The following is a 15,133-nucleotide window of genomic DNA, read 5'->3' as shown; positions in this document are numbered from 1 at the left end:
CACAAATCATTAGTTACTTGGTCAAAAAGGTGATAGCCATACATTTGATAGTGGAAAGTAGAGGCAGACACCTCCTTTAACAATAGTTACTGACAAAATGCTGATGCAGCACTTTTTGTTAGCACTGTATTAATGCTTTAATGCTATTAACCAGAAACCACTTTTTGTCCAACAGAGGGCAGACATGTTCACTAAACAAGCCGTGAAGAAAACTAAAGCATCTCAAGGAAGAAAGGACTTGCTCTGCTGCAGACTGCAGTACAATAATAACATAGTAATTGTTTCAGTGATTATATCCTGAGGGAAGAAATAAATCTGTAATGTGGATGTGCCCACATTAGTTTATAATTTTAATATAAGGTGGACTCTTGAAGCTGTTATCACTAAAGTCTGTGCCACGCAGGTGCATCACGCCTGGAAATGATCTGAAGGCGACTGATCCGGTCTGGTGATTTGAGCACAACAGGAAGGCATAGTTGGGCTTCTGGGAAACGCACAAAACCCTGGATTACTACAGAAGCCTGTAAAAGAATGGAAAAGAATTAATTCTGGATGCAGAATGTTTGCCTCTGATGAGAGACGGGGATGCCAAGAGTTCACCAACAAAGAGTGGCATGAGGTTTAAGATGGAAAGAACAGGAGTGAGCCAGGGAGAAAGAGGGGAGACAGAGCGGGAGGAGAGAATGAAGGCCAGTTGGATTTAAAAGTTTGGCCAACCTTGAACAAATAAAACTGTACCTCTGTTTTTTTTTCTTTCTCTCAGAAAAGTTTGGCCATGCTTTTACTTACAAAGTGTCAGAGCTTCATTACATTAGTAGCCATTCATTGACTTTTTCAAAGGACTCTTTATCATTGGGAATGGTTCTGGAGGAGCGGGCTAGTCATAGTACTTCCAGGTCAACATTTGCACCGACTGAAATATCAGTAAGAAATTTCATTAAAAAAATCATGATCATAAAATTTCAGATCAAACTGCATGTCTGCAACGTGGAAAAGCATGGCAACCTAACCTGACTGCAGAGGAGCTGCAGGAAGGTGTTACTGACACTTGAATAGTTCAGTGAGCTCCAATGAGCAGCAATTTTGCACAAACAGAAGCCTTCTCATCACCAAAAGTGGTCACAAGGACCCCCTTTTTTAATTAGAAAGGCCTAAAATCTGGTAGGTTTTCAAAAGGTAAAGAGACCTGTAAGACAGATTAATTTCCTTTTTTATGCAAATTATAATTTTAAAATATTTTATTTTTCCAGGTGCACCCGAATGCTTATAGGCATGTACATGTGTGTTTCTTTGTACACTTGTCGCTTCAGTATGATTCTGTTTATGTAGCAATATATTAGGGGCAAAAAGAAAACTGTAAATGACTTCATTTGGGGGGATTTAGAAGATTTAAATGTAAGGTTGGGGTGAAGTTTGGGCTAGGTCCTTTGGAGGGACAGAAACATGTATGCACGTGTGTTTATATGACTACTTGTGATGTGGTACCCTCTGTTCTCTGGTTCATGGGAATCGCAAGCCTGTTATTACTTTTTTTCCTGATATAAAATCACCAGAGGAATGTCTGCACCACACTCACACACTTTGTGTCTGACATCCCACTAAAACCATTTCCACACTGACCCCAAAAGCCTCTTGCACTAAAAAGAGCTTGTCTGCTCAACTGACCCTCAACTCCAGGCTGCTTGGAAGCTGCCGACTGCTCTCAGTCACTGTAACTGTGTATTTAAAAGTAAAGGAGGGCTTGTACTACAAAAAACAAAGTTCCAGTAACAGCAACAGCAGCTGTGCTCCAAATCAGAGTATGCTATTTAAAATAATCACAAAATAGATCTTGAGCTACAGCTCTGAGGCTTGAATTCAAGTCAAATGTAAAAAAAAAAAAGAGAACCTGAACCATTACTTACTCTAACCAATGTTTTATAATAAAAATGGATCAAATGAGTAGTTTAAATGTAAATGAAAGGAAAGAGAAATGATCACACAGCTCTTTAGTTTGAATTAACTCTGCAGAACTTGATAGCATCTTTCAGTTTATTCATTTTGTGTTCTGGCAAGTACATTTTGCTGTTTTTCCATCCAAAATTCTTTGATTCTTTCACCTGTTTTCAGAGAAAGCCTCTAATAAGCAAACATACAGACATAGTTAGATTCTACTAGATGGATCTAGTGAAGCATTTAGAAGTTAAAGAGTCAAATAAGAGGTGGTGAAGATCAAAACTAGAGCTAAAAGTGGATTAACACTGGGCCTACTCTGCATTTCTGTGTGAAAACTGCTTTTCTCTCAGCTCCTGACAAGGTGTCTTTTGGGTGTTAGTTCCACCAATAGTGGACATTTTGAATTTTACCCTACAATAATACAGTACATACAGAGAAAAACCCAACAATCATATGACCCCCTATGAGCAAGCACTTTGTTGACAGTGGGAAGGAAAAACTCGCTTTTAACAGGAAGAAACCTCCGGCAGAACCAGGCTCAGGGAGGGGCGGGGCCATCTGCTGCGACCGGTTGGGGTGAGAGAAGGAAGACAGGATAAAAGACATGCTGTGGAAGAGAGACAGAGATTAATAACAGATATGATTCAGTGCAGAGAGGTCTGTTAACATATAGTGAGTGAAGAAGAAATACTCAATGCATCATGGGAATCCCCCAGCAGCCTACACCTATTGCAGCAAATGTTTGCTTTGTATCAAATGAGAAGTGAGCAGTCCTTGCCTTTCAAAACAGCCTCCCTTTTTCCTCTCCTGTCCTGTAGTGTCCATCTCTGAGTCCAGTTCATCTACCATTCTTTTCTCTCTCTACCTGTTCATTAGCTAGCAGATACATTGTGTAACAGACTGCACAGTAACAGCTTGTGTATTCAGTTATGTTTCTCAAGTTAGTAAAATGTTCCAGACCGTTTCAGCCCCACGTGGAATAAATGATGCATAAATTACATATTTTTTTTCTCTTTAATCTCTACATTTTTTAAGTGCAGATTGGCACATCATAAAATAAAATGTGTGGAGTAAAAATAAAAAGTTGTTACCTGAAAATTCTAATAGTAATGAAGTATTTGTACTTTGTTACGTTTATGTCTACATGCTGGTGAAAGCATGGTATTGCATTAAGTGTCTGCAACCCAAACAGGTTTCCCCCGTCTAAATCTAGAGCCCATACCAGTGTTAATCCATTTGTTTATACTGATCCACGAGCAGTGGATTAGATTTCTTTATATTATATGAAAGAGAATCCTTGTATTGTTAATCGCAGAAATATAGATGGAATGATTATTAACGCTTTGCAGCCTTTGTAGTTAGCAACTAAAGAGCAGATATTTCCTCAGTTGTGGAGGACAAAATCAAGCTGAAAGTGAAACAAACAGATAAGTAGCTCTGTATCTAAATAGGTCAGCTGATAACTAATGTAGTTACTGCAACTTCGTGAGGTGGGGATCACTCTGCTGCCTCTAACTGGTCAAACATGAATAAATGCAGCTTTCACTTTTAAATCATTAAATCCTAAACCACTAAAATTACATTTATTGTACTTCTGACCCCAAAAAATTAAATATAAATTTACATATATGAGTTATAGTTTTTTGCTACATTTTTGTGTTAGTTTATTGCTTACAGGTTTTGATCTTAAGCAAACAAAAACATATAAGGCTGTTATGGCTAGAGAAATGACACTGATGATGTAGAAGTCTCATAAACTAATGATACAGTTGGAGTTAGAGGTGATGTTAGATGTGAGCAAAACAGTCATAAAAAGGAAACATGACACAGTTTTAATTAACTGCTTTGAAAAAAAATCAGTGTGAACAGAATCAGCATACAGATATATTTAATTCTTAAAAGATTTACAATATCTTACATATGGTACATATTCTATTGAAAGGCGGGATAAAAGATCTTTGGCACACTCAGTTTCCTGGTGATACAGACAGAAAACATACACAGTTGTAAAAAATACATCTTTATATAGTCTTTTGATCTCTGCATAAGCCCTGTAGAAGGAAGACTTTCCCTTTTAGCTTTGATTTATCATCTATATTACAGTTTATGTCTTTGTGTACAACGTGCTTGCTTATCTGGCAAACAAAGTTAAGGCATAGCTTGGTAGAAAGAAAAAGAGAACACACACATACATTCACACACGCACAGACACGTATTCCTTTAATTTCCTGCTGGTGAGGATGGAATCTGTAGCATCATTAGTGTTAAGGCGCTGCTGACAGTTTGGCTCAAAGTCGAACACACAAAGGCACTTTCAGGCAAAAGGCACGTTAGAGTACATAAAAACATCTGTAATAACTATTTGGTGGTAAAGTGCACACTGAATATCTTTGGTATAGGATGTATTGCCCTGTTTGTTTCTCATGGGAGACCTTGAAGAGAAGCCTGTCAGACTTGCCACGCTCAGCGTATCTCGAGAAGCTTCCAGTTAACTTTTTTGGCTCTGTAGCTATCAGCTGATTATGGCGAGGTTTTATATCTTAGATGTGGCGAAGACCAAAAGCATCCAAAAGTTGATCTTTGCTGGGCTACAATGATGGATGACGCTGCGACTCATACTCGGCCTGGCTCAAAGTCCTACAAGAGCTGAGCTCCAGGACACTATTCAGAGTTCAGTCCTCAGTCCCATCCCAGGAAGTGGCATTTTTCTCACATCTTGTCGCTAATGGAGCAGTCCACAGCTATGATGTTTTGTATTTCTGTAATTTTCACCTCCTCCTCTGGGATCTCCACCTCTATTGGGATCTTCAGTTCCTCTACAATCTTCTCCGCCGAGGAGCTCCGGCTGGACAGCTTGCCCATCTCGTCTTCCAGCTCAGAGATGCGTTCGGCAATGCAGTGTGCGGTGAGGCGGGCCTCGGGATCGTGGTCCCAGCATTCCTTAATGGTGGCGCACATCACTGCCATGCCCTGTAGAGGGAGGCAGAGAGCATGTGTTATCCGATAGAAACCTTTTAAAAGAGAGAGAGTGCTAGAAGAATTCTGCAAAAGCAAAGATGAGTGCAGAAGTAAAACTTCAGGCGAACTAAAGCTTCTTGTTTTGAAACAAACTCAGTCTTAAACTCAGACTCAATCACATTTGACTGATGATTCTATATATGTAGTTTTTATATGCAGTGACCACTGAAATTAAAATGAGATAATCCCAAGAGATTCACTGAATGCTGAGACTTGGTTAGTTTAGTTTAAAATTTCTCACACATGAAATCAAACAAGTTATAGTGGTTCTGAGAGTTAATAAATGAATAACGCTTATAAATGTACAAGCACTGAAGTTAAAAAGAAAATTAAAAGCAACACTTTCATTATTTAGAAGCAGTGAACTCAGTCGGTTTTAGATTTTGCAAATGCATAAGGCAGCTTTCACATTAAACCAAAGTTTAGCTAATTGCCATTTTACAGGCAGCAGAGTAAAGTTGGAGGCACCTCTACTGGGACTGTTATTAAAACTGAACCTGTCTCCGTATTTTGAAGGTGGCTGACTGTAGCACAGACAGTAAAGAGGCTGCCTGGAACCGCCGTGACTAAAAAGGTTGTAGTATTTATTGTACTTCAACTTTAATCCATCACATTTGTTAGAAAGCGATGCTCTTTTTTTCTTGTCTTCCTTCTCTCACCCCAAACGGTCACAGCAGATGGCTGCCCCTCCCTGAGCCTGAGGTTTCTTCCTGTTAAAAGGGAGTTTTTCTTTCCAACTGTCATCTAAGTGTTTGCTCATAGGGGGTCATATGATTGTTGGTTATGTATGTATTATTGTAGGGTCTACCTTATAATATAAAGATCCTTGTGGCAACTCTTATTGTGATTTGGCGCTGAACTGAATCTTCCACTCATGTGATAGGTATTTATCTATCTGTCAGCATTAACATGTCTCTCTGTCTCTGCTGTCTTCACACAAACAAGCAAAGCAATTAATGATTAGGATTTACCAAAAAGATGGATTGAATATAGGGAAAGTGTGGAATTCAAAACTGTTTAAAGAGCAAAGAGACGAGCCACAGCCTACGCTGAGAAATGTTTTCAAGTGTCAAAGGTTGGCTTTTACTCTTTTACTGCAAAAATCAGTTTTTTAAACTTGTTTTCACTCCATTATTCTGATTAGTTATGAATCCTTCATACAGGTGAAATAACTAAACTAAACCAAAGAAAAAGAACAATAAGTATAGAAAAATAAATAAAATAAAACAAGTACAATGTACAAAAGGTGATACATTATTCTATAAATTAGTTAAACATACAATTACATTTAAAATGTACACTGTGAGTATATAAAATTATACTATAACGTGTACAAAAAATCCTGACAATAGATACATATTTACTAATGTAAAATATGAAACTTATTTGAGTATTCATACTCTGATTATGTTATTTAATTTTCATGGTAACTTATGTTCTACACTGTAGAAAGCTGCATCTAAAATTTTGACTAGTACTGCAGTCTAACGCTCTCACCTGGTGCCTGAGCCAGCTGTCGGGGATCTCAGGCCTCCCTCTGTCTCTCAGCACATTGTCCTTCATGCTCTCCACACAGGGGTGCTCTCGCACTTTAGAGCCATACGCCGGCTCGTAATCCTTTACCTCTGCAAAACACAAGCACAATTCACAGATCAGACATGGACTGCAGACCCTACACCTAGCTGCAAGTGAACCACATCCTTCTTTACATGTACTTACTGGTATGTGTATGTACTAGTATTTGTCATTTTCAAAATCTTGAAAGGTGCGTATGATGACATGTGAAAATTTTAAGATAAAGAAGAAAAGGAAAGAGAGGGAGAGAGAGACTGAGTGTGACAGGTGGCTGAGTTAACGTGATTAGAAAGTGTAAAAGCATCCTGGTATGAGGTCATTACACCCCAAAACCACTGAGCTTGAATTTCCACCCGAGCTGTGAGCCTTGTGCACTGGCACCAATAATGCTGACAGTGGGAAAAAATTGCTTTTATGAAGCCTTGGCAGGAGGAAAAATGCCCACTTTGGCACTTGGATGACGGTCATGTCTAAAAACAAACAAATGAGCTTCCGCTATCAAGCCATTAGTTGCAGCCTCAGAGCAAAGAACACCAAAATAACAATCTGTTTTTTTTTTTACTCTTTTATGTTAAAAAAATAGCTGGGGTGCAGGGGGTGGGAGGGCATCATGTTGAAACCATGAAAAATGAAAAACAAGGCTCTGGGACTGGGTCCAGACCTCATGAAACCGAACTCACAACAGCTGCAGTCTGCCTCCAGCCCTGAAAGGAAGGCTCCCAGGATCTCACAGTTGCTGTGTAATGAGATACTAATCACTGCAAAATCATTTCTGTTTGCCCATCTGACACCGGAAATGATGCACAAATAATTAGCAAATAATCTATCCCTGGATGTCAGTGTTCTTATGGTTAATAACAAAGTGTTCTTCCCAACATGTTAAACACTGGATATTATTCTCTAATAAACTGTCATTTGTGCTACATTTTGCTGCAGTTACACTTTTCTCTTTTCTGCTGCCTCCAAACTAAAGGTATTTGTAAGTCCATTTGATTCTAAAGGGAACTAAATCCTGACCTGAGTCACACAGGTCTGTCCATTACCTGGGTGGTTCTCTGGGTGTTTAAGTCGGTTGAGGCTGACCACATTTTAGATCAGGTCTAAATATCCTTAACTCTATTTGGGTTAAGCACTCGGTTTCCCTTTAAATTTGGTCTCTCGTTTTCCAAAATATTAGTCATGTTTGGTTAAGTTTCACGATTTTGGTTTGCAATTCTTAAAGGCCTGCTGCTCAACGTTCGTTCGTGAACTTTCAACAGCTTTACAATCATTTAGCTGGCACCTCTGCAGCTTCAGATCATGTCACATTGTCTGCAGCAGCACTTTAAGAACTTGGACGTTTTTCTAAACTTAAAGTGTATTTACCACCTGTGACCAAATATATAGTCACTGGTATGTCACTACCTATACTCAATACCCTTTATGAGATACAAAAGTCATTTCTCAATATTTACCATCTACATGCATTTTTCTATATTTTCACTACCTAAACATTTTTGGTACAGTATAAATTATGCTATACTATAATTTGCTATTACCGTTAAAACTACAGCTACAAATTTTACTCCCTTGTTTGTTTAAAATGACACTAGAAATGATGGGAGATTACACTGGAAGTCAAGGGTTGCATTATGAAGCACTACCAGAGCAAGCTAGGCTAATTAGCTAATGCTAACACAGCTGTCATTTAAGCTAGCCAGTATTGTTTTTCTGCATGTATCTTTAATAAAGGACTTATTATCTGAATAAGTTCTAAGTGATGCGTGTCAATCCCCCATTTTAAACTTATTTATGTAAAGTGAGAGAGCAGAAACACGAATTCAGATAGACCAGAGTTGAGGAAAGCGGCACTTGTAGCTGTTCAAAATCCCATTTAATCTCTAAGCACTTAGCAGATGTCTACATAGCTATGTATATTTCCATATCAACTAGATGCTTTGATGTAGTGGTTAGCAGAATGATGCGGTGAAATATATGAAAAGTGATGCAGTTTCATATAACCACGTGCACCCCTGCTGCTTATCCTCAAATACAGGAAGTTAGGAGGTTGGGGTAAAATCCGCAGACAGGAAACTGGAGGGCTAGGATTGGGACTATGTGCAGAAAAGCTGACTCTACAGACCCACACTTCCTGTTTTGACATGTGGAAGTTCCCTCAGTTTTAGTATTTTAAAACAGGACCCAGCCGGGCCTGGCCCATTCCCTGCAGGGCTATTTATGCCAGGCCTGGTATTGTCCTCAGCTTTCTGCTGTTTAGATCTCCTGCTGCGGAGCTGGTATAAATACCACACATTTTCCTGGACTGCATACAGCTGAAGCACAGAGTTGAAAACAGAAATAAAAAGAGGTGGAGTACCTTCTAAACATCAAGACATCACAGAGTGGAAAAGGCCCTATTTCATGCTCCATTACTGATTTGGCTCTTGTACACTTGTCCTTTTTCTGTGAATGATACACGGGGACTACACGTGCGGTCTACATGAGGTGGGGCCTGTTTTCCTTCTCTGGACCTTTGAAAAGCTATGAGAAGAATTTCATCTGTGTTTTGAGAGGAGATTTCAAAAGAGACTGCAACCAGAGCTTCAGTCTCACTTTCCTCTCGCTGTCTGGGGCCCGCAGTTAAAATCCCGGTATATTCAATCTAAGTGCTGGAAAGTGGTTTACGACAGTTTCCTTTTCAGATTATTTGTCTGAAACCTTTGTGGCCTGAAGGTTAGCAGAAACCCTGTGGCTGGCTACGCTGTCTGGGATCTGCTATCTTCAGACAAACATCTCCATGTTTGGTGTTTGAGAGATTTCAGACTCTCGAGAGAAGTATAACATGAAACTGATCCCACACTGATGCAAAACAAACTACATCGCAAGAACTGAACCTGCATAAACTCTAATGAACCACATTGTCATCGAAACAAAATCTCCTCTCCACAGAAACAAAGAATCCGCCCATCTCTAGAGAAAGTTGTGGGCTGAATTCCTGTGGCAGGTTTGTGGCTAACACTTGGGGGTGCTGTGAAGTTTAATGTCAGTGCTGTTAGTAGTGCATTGATTGGGGATGGGGGGGTTAAAAGTTGAAATAGCAGGTTCCCTCCAAATGAATACCTGAAACTTACAAGAAAGAAGCAGTCAGTCCTATCTTCATGTCTGCTCTCATTTGATTGGTTTGTTTGGAATTACTGTATTCTTCAGCTCTATGTCTGTTTAGTCTTATTTGACTTGTCTTGTACTGTTATTGCTCTTTATCTGCGTTAGTATCTGACCGGAGGTGAGACATTTAGTTATCTTGAAATGTTTACACTCAGCTGCCAGTTTATGCAAGATACACTTAGCTAAAAATAACTAAAAGCTATTTAGAGAATTTAGAGAAAAAGAAAAGAAAAAACCCACCAACAGAGATGTTATAGTAATATAAAATATTATATTGCACAGCTATGACATCAAAATTATGTGGCGCATGGACCTGGGTCCTCTGGGGGTGTCCTGTGGGAGTGGGATGTTTAAGTCCTGTTGGTTGTAGTTAGGGACTTTAGTGGGTCAAGCTCTTTCTCTTGCACCTGGTGCATTTATTGTTCACCCAACCATCCATTTTCTACTGATTATACATCACTTTAAACTGAGATTCCAAAGCAAGGATGCTTCATTGAATTAAACACCTGTTGCTTTAACTCTTCTCTCCTTGTGTCTCTCTCTCCCTCTCCTCACTTTGCATCTCTGATGAGAGGGAGTAAGGCATGAGAAGAGGATGAGAGGAAAGGAGGATGTGCAAACTGAGAAATGAGAAAAGGGGTATACTTAAGAGTTCCACCTCCTGTGGAAAATGTCCTGCTAGGGAACATGGAGTGCCATTACCGCATCGAGTACCCCTGTTGTTGCCAGAGGTACAGCAACAATTAGAGGGGTGTTAAATGTTAAAGTCAGCAGCATACATGTATCCAAGGTTTCCCAGTAGAAAATTGCATTGTAATAAAATGGTAAATATTCTTCACCTTACGTGTAATAATTTTTAAATTAGTCACAAACTAAGTCCTACACACTCAGTGTCGAGAAATTCTTTAATCTAAACATCATCAGGGTAGGATTGTTCTAAGGGCCAACCACGTTACTTTTAGCTAAACGGATCGAATAATCTGGCAACTGAGATTACAATAACCCCAAACTAACTACAAGAGAGTGGTATCAGTCTTGTCTAAGGTAAAAAGTGAGCGTATTTCCAAAAAGTTGATCATTTACCTCCTATGTTCTTTAGCTTTTTAATCAACCCCTCACCAGCTGTTACTAATGGCAGTGTCCCTGCGTGGACCACAAGGCTTTTGCTTGGCATGGTGCAAACTTTTCTCCCTGCTCCATTTACTCTGCATAACCCTCAGCTCAGACAGAACATGCGGGCCCTGCCGCGCCCTGCAGGCTAATTCAGGATAAGTAAATAAAATGCTCAGAGACCCACGGAGAATGTACTATAAGTGACCACAACAACAATGCCAGAGCAGGGTAGTATTTCGATCCACCATTCTGTCCCCTGTTGTTGCAGTGGACACAGGAAATACACACACACACACACACACACACACACACACACACACACACACACACACACACACACACACACACACCCAGATTGAGACATGGAAACAGGATGAGATGAGGGCATCTGTCTAAGACCTCCATTTCTGTTACACTGTCTCCAGGTGACTCTCTTACTCTGAAGAAACACACACACTGTGTAGACAGAGGAAATAAACACACACACACACACCCCCACACACACACACACCCACACACACACTGGAATGTGTCTGTCTCATTCTAAATATCTCAAGCTGTCTAGAAAAGCCCAAGAAGCAGAGGGAACAACATAAACCACAGAGACTCCCTCTCTACTCTCAGGAGACTGGAAATAACACACAAAACAAATTTGTGTGAGCTGTAGTTCATTAAGAGGTCCTCTCCGAGATTTAAACGCTACAGTACAATCTAATTTTGCAAGGTGAGAATTACTGATAGAAAGATTTTTGATCAAAGCGACCTTAATACAGGACTCACACGCCCTCATGTACATAAGAGTGAGATGATTCCTTTCCAGCACTGAAACAAAACTGGTGGTATCAAAACTCACTTTCCCAATTGTGTGCATGTTTAGCTACTGTAAGGTAGTAGTGTGTTGTTGCCCTCCAGATTGTTCCTTGCCCTCAGTTCTCGAGATCTTCCACTGACATTTGATTTGGTCGCTTAAGAATTGCCTTTCTGTCTTTTACTGATGACTTGGTACTATTCATTATCCAGCATGCAGCCAAATGTGAAATGGCTCAGTTGTGTGTCACCGGTTCCCTGTTTAGGCCATGAATATCGGATTGCTTGGACTGCAGTTCATTGCTTGGTGGATTAGGAGTTTCTATTTCTAATTTTTTCAACTGGCAGAAAAAGCAAGACAAGACCAGAGCAAGTTTCAAGGATCATGGTTTCTCACGCGGCCTACGCCTACATTCAAAGGTAGGAGCCAGAAACAAACTGAGGAGAGGAGGAGAAGTTGTTGCCTTAAGTATGTTGTTGTGAACGAGTGAAAATTGACTTAATACAGCCTTTTTTTAAAAACAACTTTTATAATGTTATACAATCTAAATTGGCTTTGTGTTAAGAGGAACAGATGAAATCACAGTGTGACCATTGCCAAGCCACAGCTGGAGTGACAGCTGGCATCTGTTTGAACAAATTCTGTGATAGTATGAATTCCTTTGATTTTTATTGAAACTTTACAAGTTTAGGTTTAGTTGGTCAAACTGAAAAAAAGCCCTTTGTTAAAACAAAGCAGAGAGGTGACTGGTTGGTGAGCATTGTGGGGTGTTGCTTAAAGTATTGGTATAGCCTTGAAAAGAGCCTCAGGAAGTGTGATGGATTAAAATTAGTAGTAGAGTTTAGTTGTGAATCACATAACTAAGCCTACTAGTAACCCTGACCGTTAACCCTATGAAACAGAGTGGCTTTGCAGGCCACTTTGAGTCCTACCTGTGTTTGTGCAGTTAATCAAATTCAAGGAATTTTACGCTGATAATGGAAAAATATAGCAGCTTAGTAGCTTAAAAGAGTAACATTAAAAACAGGCCAGTTTCAATTGTACTTTGACGTAATTGCGTTCCATATGTGGAAATAACTACTTTTCCTTTCAGACTTGTAAAAACAATATTCCACTTGTTCCTTCCTGTAATATTCTGTTGTTGTTGATGATGAAAGCAAACCAAATGACACGCTGCTAAATTCTCTGTTTTTTGCTGCTCTTTTGGATTTGAAATCCATAGACAGACTCAAGAAGTGAACATTTTGTATATAAATCCATAGTAACCCTGCTACTAAAGTTCACCAAAGTCAAGCAGATAAGTTGAAAGGTGATACACAAAAGCCGTTACGTTTATTTTAGATGACAAAATAGTCAAATTTAAAACACACAGCCGCTTCTATCTGAGGATGAACAATGTCCACTTGTATTCAAACCACACAGACACACACAGACACACACGCACACACACACACATGCACACACACGCACACACACGCACACACAGCTGAAGCAGGTACAGTAACCACTCCAGCTCTCTCCCCCTGATTTCCTGCCCAAAGAAGGGCAACAGCACAGTTCAGATTGTCTCCCTCACACATCAGACATTCCTGAAATTCCTGCTCCTGAAGCTGAAGGTTGAGGTGCAGTGCAACAGATGAGACCATCAGCCTCCCTGCTACCCCCATCACAAACAAAAACATAACAGGAAACAGTTGTTCTGTAACTACTGTCTACACTATGTAGGTCTTACGCACACACACACACACACACACACACACACACACACACACACACACACACACACACACACACACACACACACACACACACACACACACACACACACACAGTAGCAGTTTCGAGCAGCTTTACACACATTTGCCTTCAAACATATTGTATGAAGCCAGCTGGTTAAAGTGACTTTTTCTTTTAGTAATTTTGACGTATAGGAAATAGCAAAATACTTCCAGGTGTTTCATGACTGAAGGGAGATGACTAGAAGGAAAGGGAGGTAGAAGATAAGCAGCCATTTTTATCACATTGCATTACACACGGCACAAGCTTAGTTAGACCTCACACACACCTTCATTATGTGACATGTTAACATCATTCTGCCCAACTGCTTCTCCTGCTGAGCTTGATCTGACAGGCCAAAACTCACAGAGCATGCTGTCACTGTAGAGTCATCTCAGTGGCTGAGACACTTCACCTGAGCAGATTTGTTTTATTCTGAGAGTGAGTGTGCGCTTATGTGTTACATTACATCATACTTCCCACAGCTTGAACCGGATAATTACTGAACACGTTTGTGTGTTTACATGTGTGTGTAGTGTGCACTGTGTGCACTGACCTCCAATAGCTTCACACCTTGACGTCATCTCCCACAGGACCAGAGCCATGGAGTAAATGTCAGTCTGCTTGAAAGACTCGATGTTCTCCAGATTTAGTCGGGCCTCCAGCACCTCTGGTGCCATATAGCGCGCAGTGCCCACCTGCCGAACAGAGGCAGCAAACAGGGGTTAACACACACACAGGCACACCCAAGCATTAAACAGATTATCACCTTATCACTACACTCTCTCTCAAAGCCTTATTAATGGTGCTGGTGCAATAAATCAAAGCACTGGCTCAGTGGCAGAAGACCTGACTCACTCCTCGCTTCATTCAGAAACAGATAATAAAGAAATGACATTTGACATTATAAAGCAGAGAGATTGTAGTCTGCGGTGGTCGTTTCCTTTTCTAACCATTCAACTGTTTGATGTATGCTGCTAAATTAAATAAAGTAGCTACTGCAATGTTTGCTCCAGACAACTTTCAATTTTGCTGTTATACTGCAGTGTTTCTGTATACTCCAGATGCATTTTTTCACAGCCAGATGTGGAACAATATATATCTTTTGCAAGTCTGCAGAGTCCAACATTTAATACCCAAGTCAACCTCCAAGTCAAGATCAACAAGTTGTCAAACTTAAGTTTTAACTAAAAGCAGATATTACATTTCTAAAAGCAAGACCAGAACAACAGCTACTCTCAAGTCAAGTCTCAGTTGAAGACAAAACTCAATGTCAAGGTCACGTCCAAAATAAAGATCAAAGTCAAAGTCAAAAACACAAATTCCTGTCAGAAAAATCTGTTCAAGTTAAAACCAAACAAGATTCAAATCCAATGTTGAATTAATTAAGTCTTATTTCAAGTCTCAAAAAAGGGTTGTTTTCAGCAAAAGTGAAAAAAAAAAACTATTGTACTATTTACCTCTGTTAATTTTAATAATCATATTATCTAACCAAATTGCTCAAAAATGTGGGTGAATTAAAAAGAATTTGTTTCAATCGGCTAATCTCTTTTGATTTTGTAAAGTGAAGTTTGGGGATATCACAGGCTGTAATGGAAATGTATAAGCTGAAAGTGAAAGTGGAATAGCTTTGTGCCTTTTAAAAAGTGACTTTTTTGCATCAATCAAAGTCAATTAGTATAACTGTTTTGCATTCCATCTACTTGCCCACCAGTAAATGGTGGCTTGTCCTGTTCCACAGTAACCCAACCAGTAATCCAAATG

The 15,133-nt window shown here is 39.8% G+C and overlaps 1 protein-coding gene across 1 annotated transcript in view; it reads right to left on the bottom strand.

The window, feature by feature from the left end:
- Positions 1-3,806: 3,806 nt before the first annotated feature.
- Positions 3,807-15,133, bottom strand: part of tgfbr2b (transforming growth factor beta receptor 2b) — a 44,320-nt gene continuing 32,993 nt past the window's right edge. Inside the window, exons 8-10 of the mRNA XM_031729497.2 lie at positions 13,926-14,067; positions 6,451-6,578; positions 3,807-4,905 (exon numbers count right to left, since the gene is read on the bottom strand). Coding sequence (XP_031585357.1) covers positions 4,645-4,905; positions 6,451-6,578; positions 13,926-14,067 — 531 coding nt within the window. The 3' untranslated portion in view covers positions 3,807-4,644. The remainder of the gene's footprint in view (positions 4,906-6,450; positions 6,579-13,925; positions 14,068-15,133) is intronic.

The sequence above is a fragment of the Oreochromis aureus genome, linkage group 11, assembly GCF_013358895.1.
Source record: "Oreochromis aureus strain Israel breed Guangdong linkage group 11, ZZ_aureus, whole genome shotgun sequence".
Taxonomy (NCBI): domain Eukaryota; kingdom Metazoa; phylum Chordata; class Actinopteri; order Cichliformes; family Cichlidae; genus Oreochromis; species Oreochromis aureus.
This window is presented reverse-complemented; position numbering and strand designations above follow the sequence as displayed.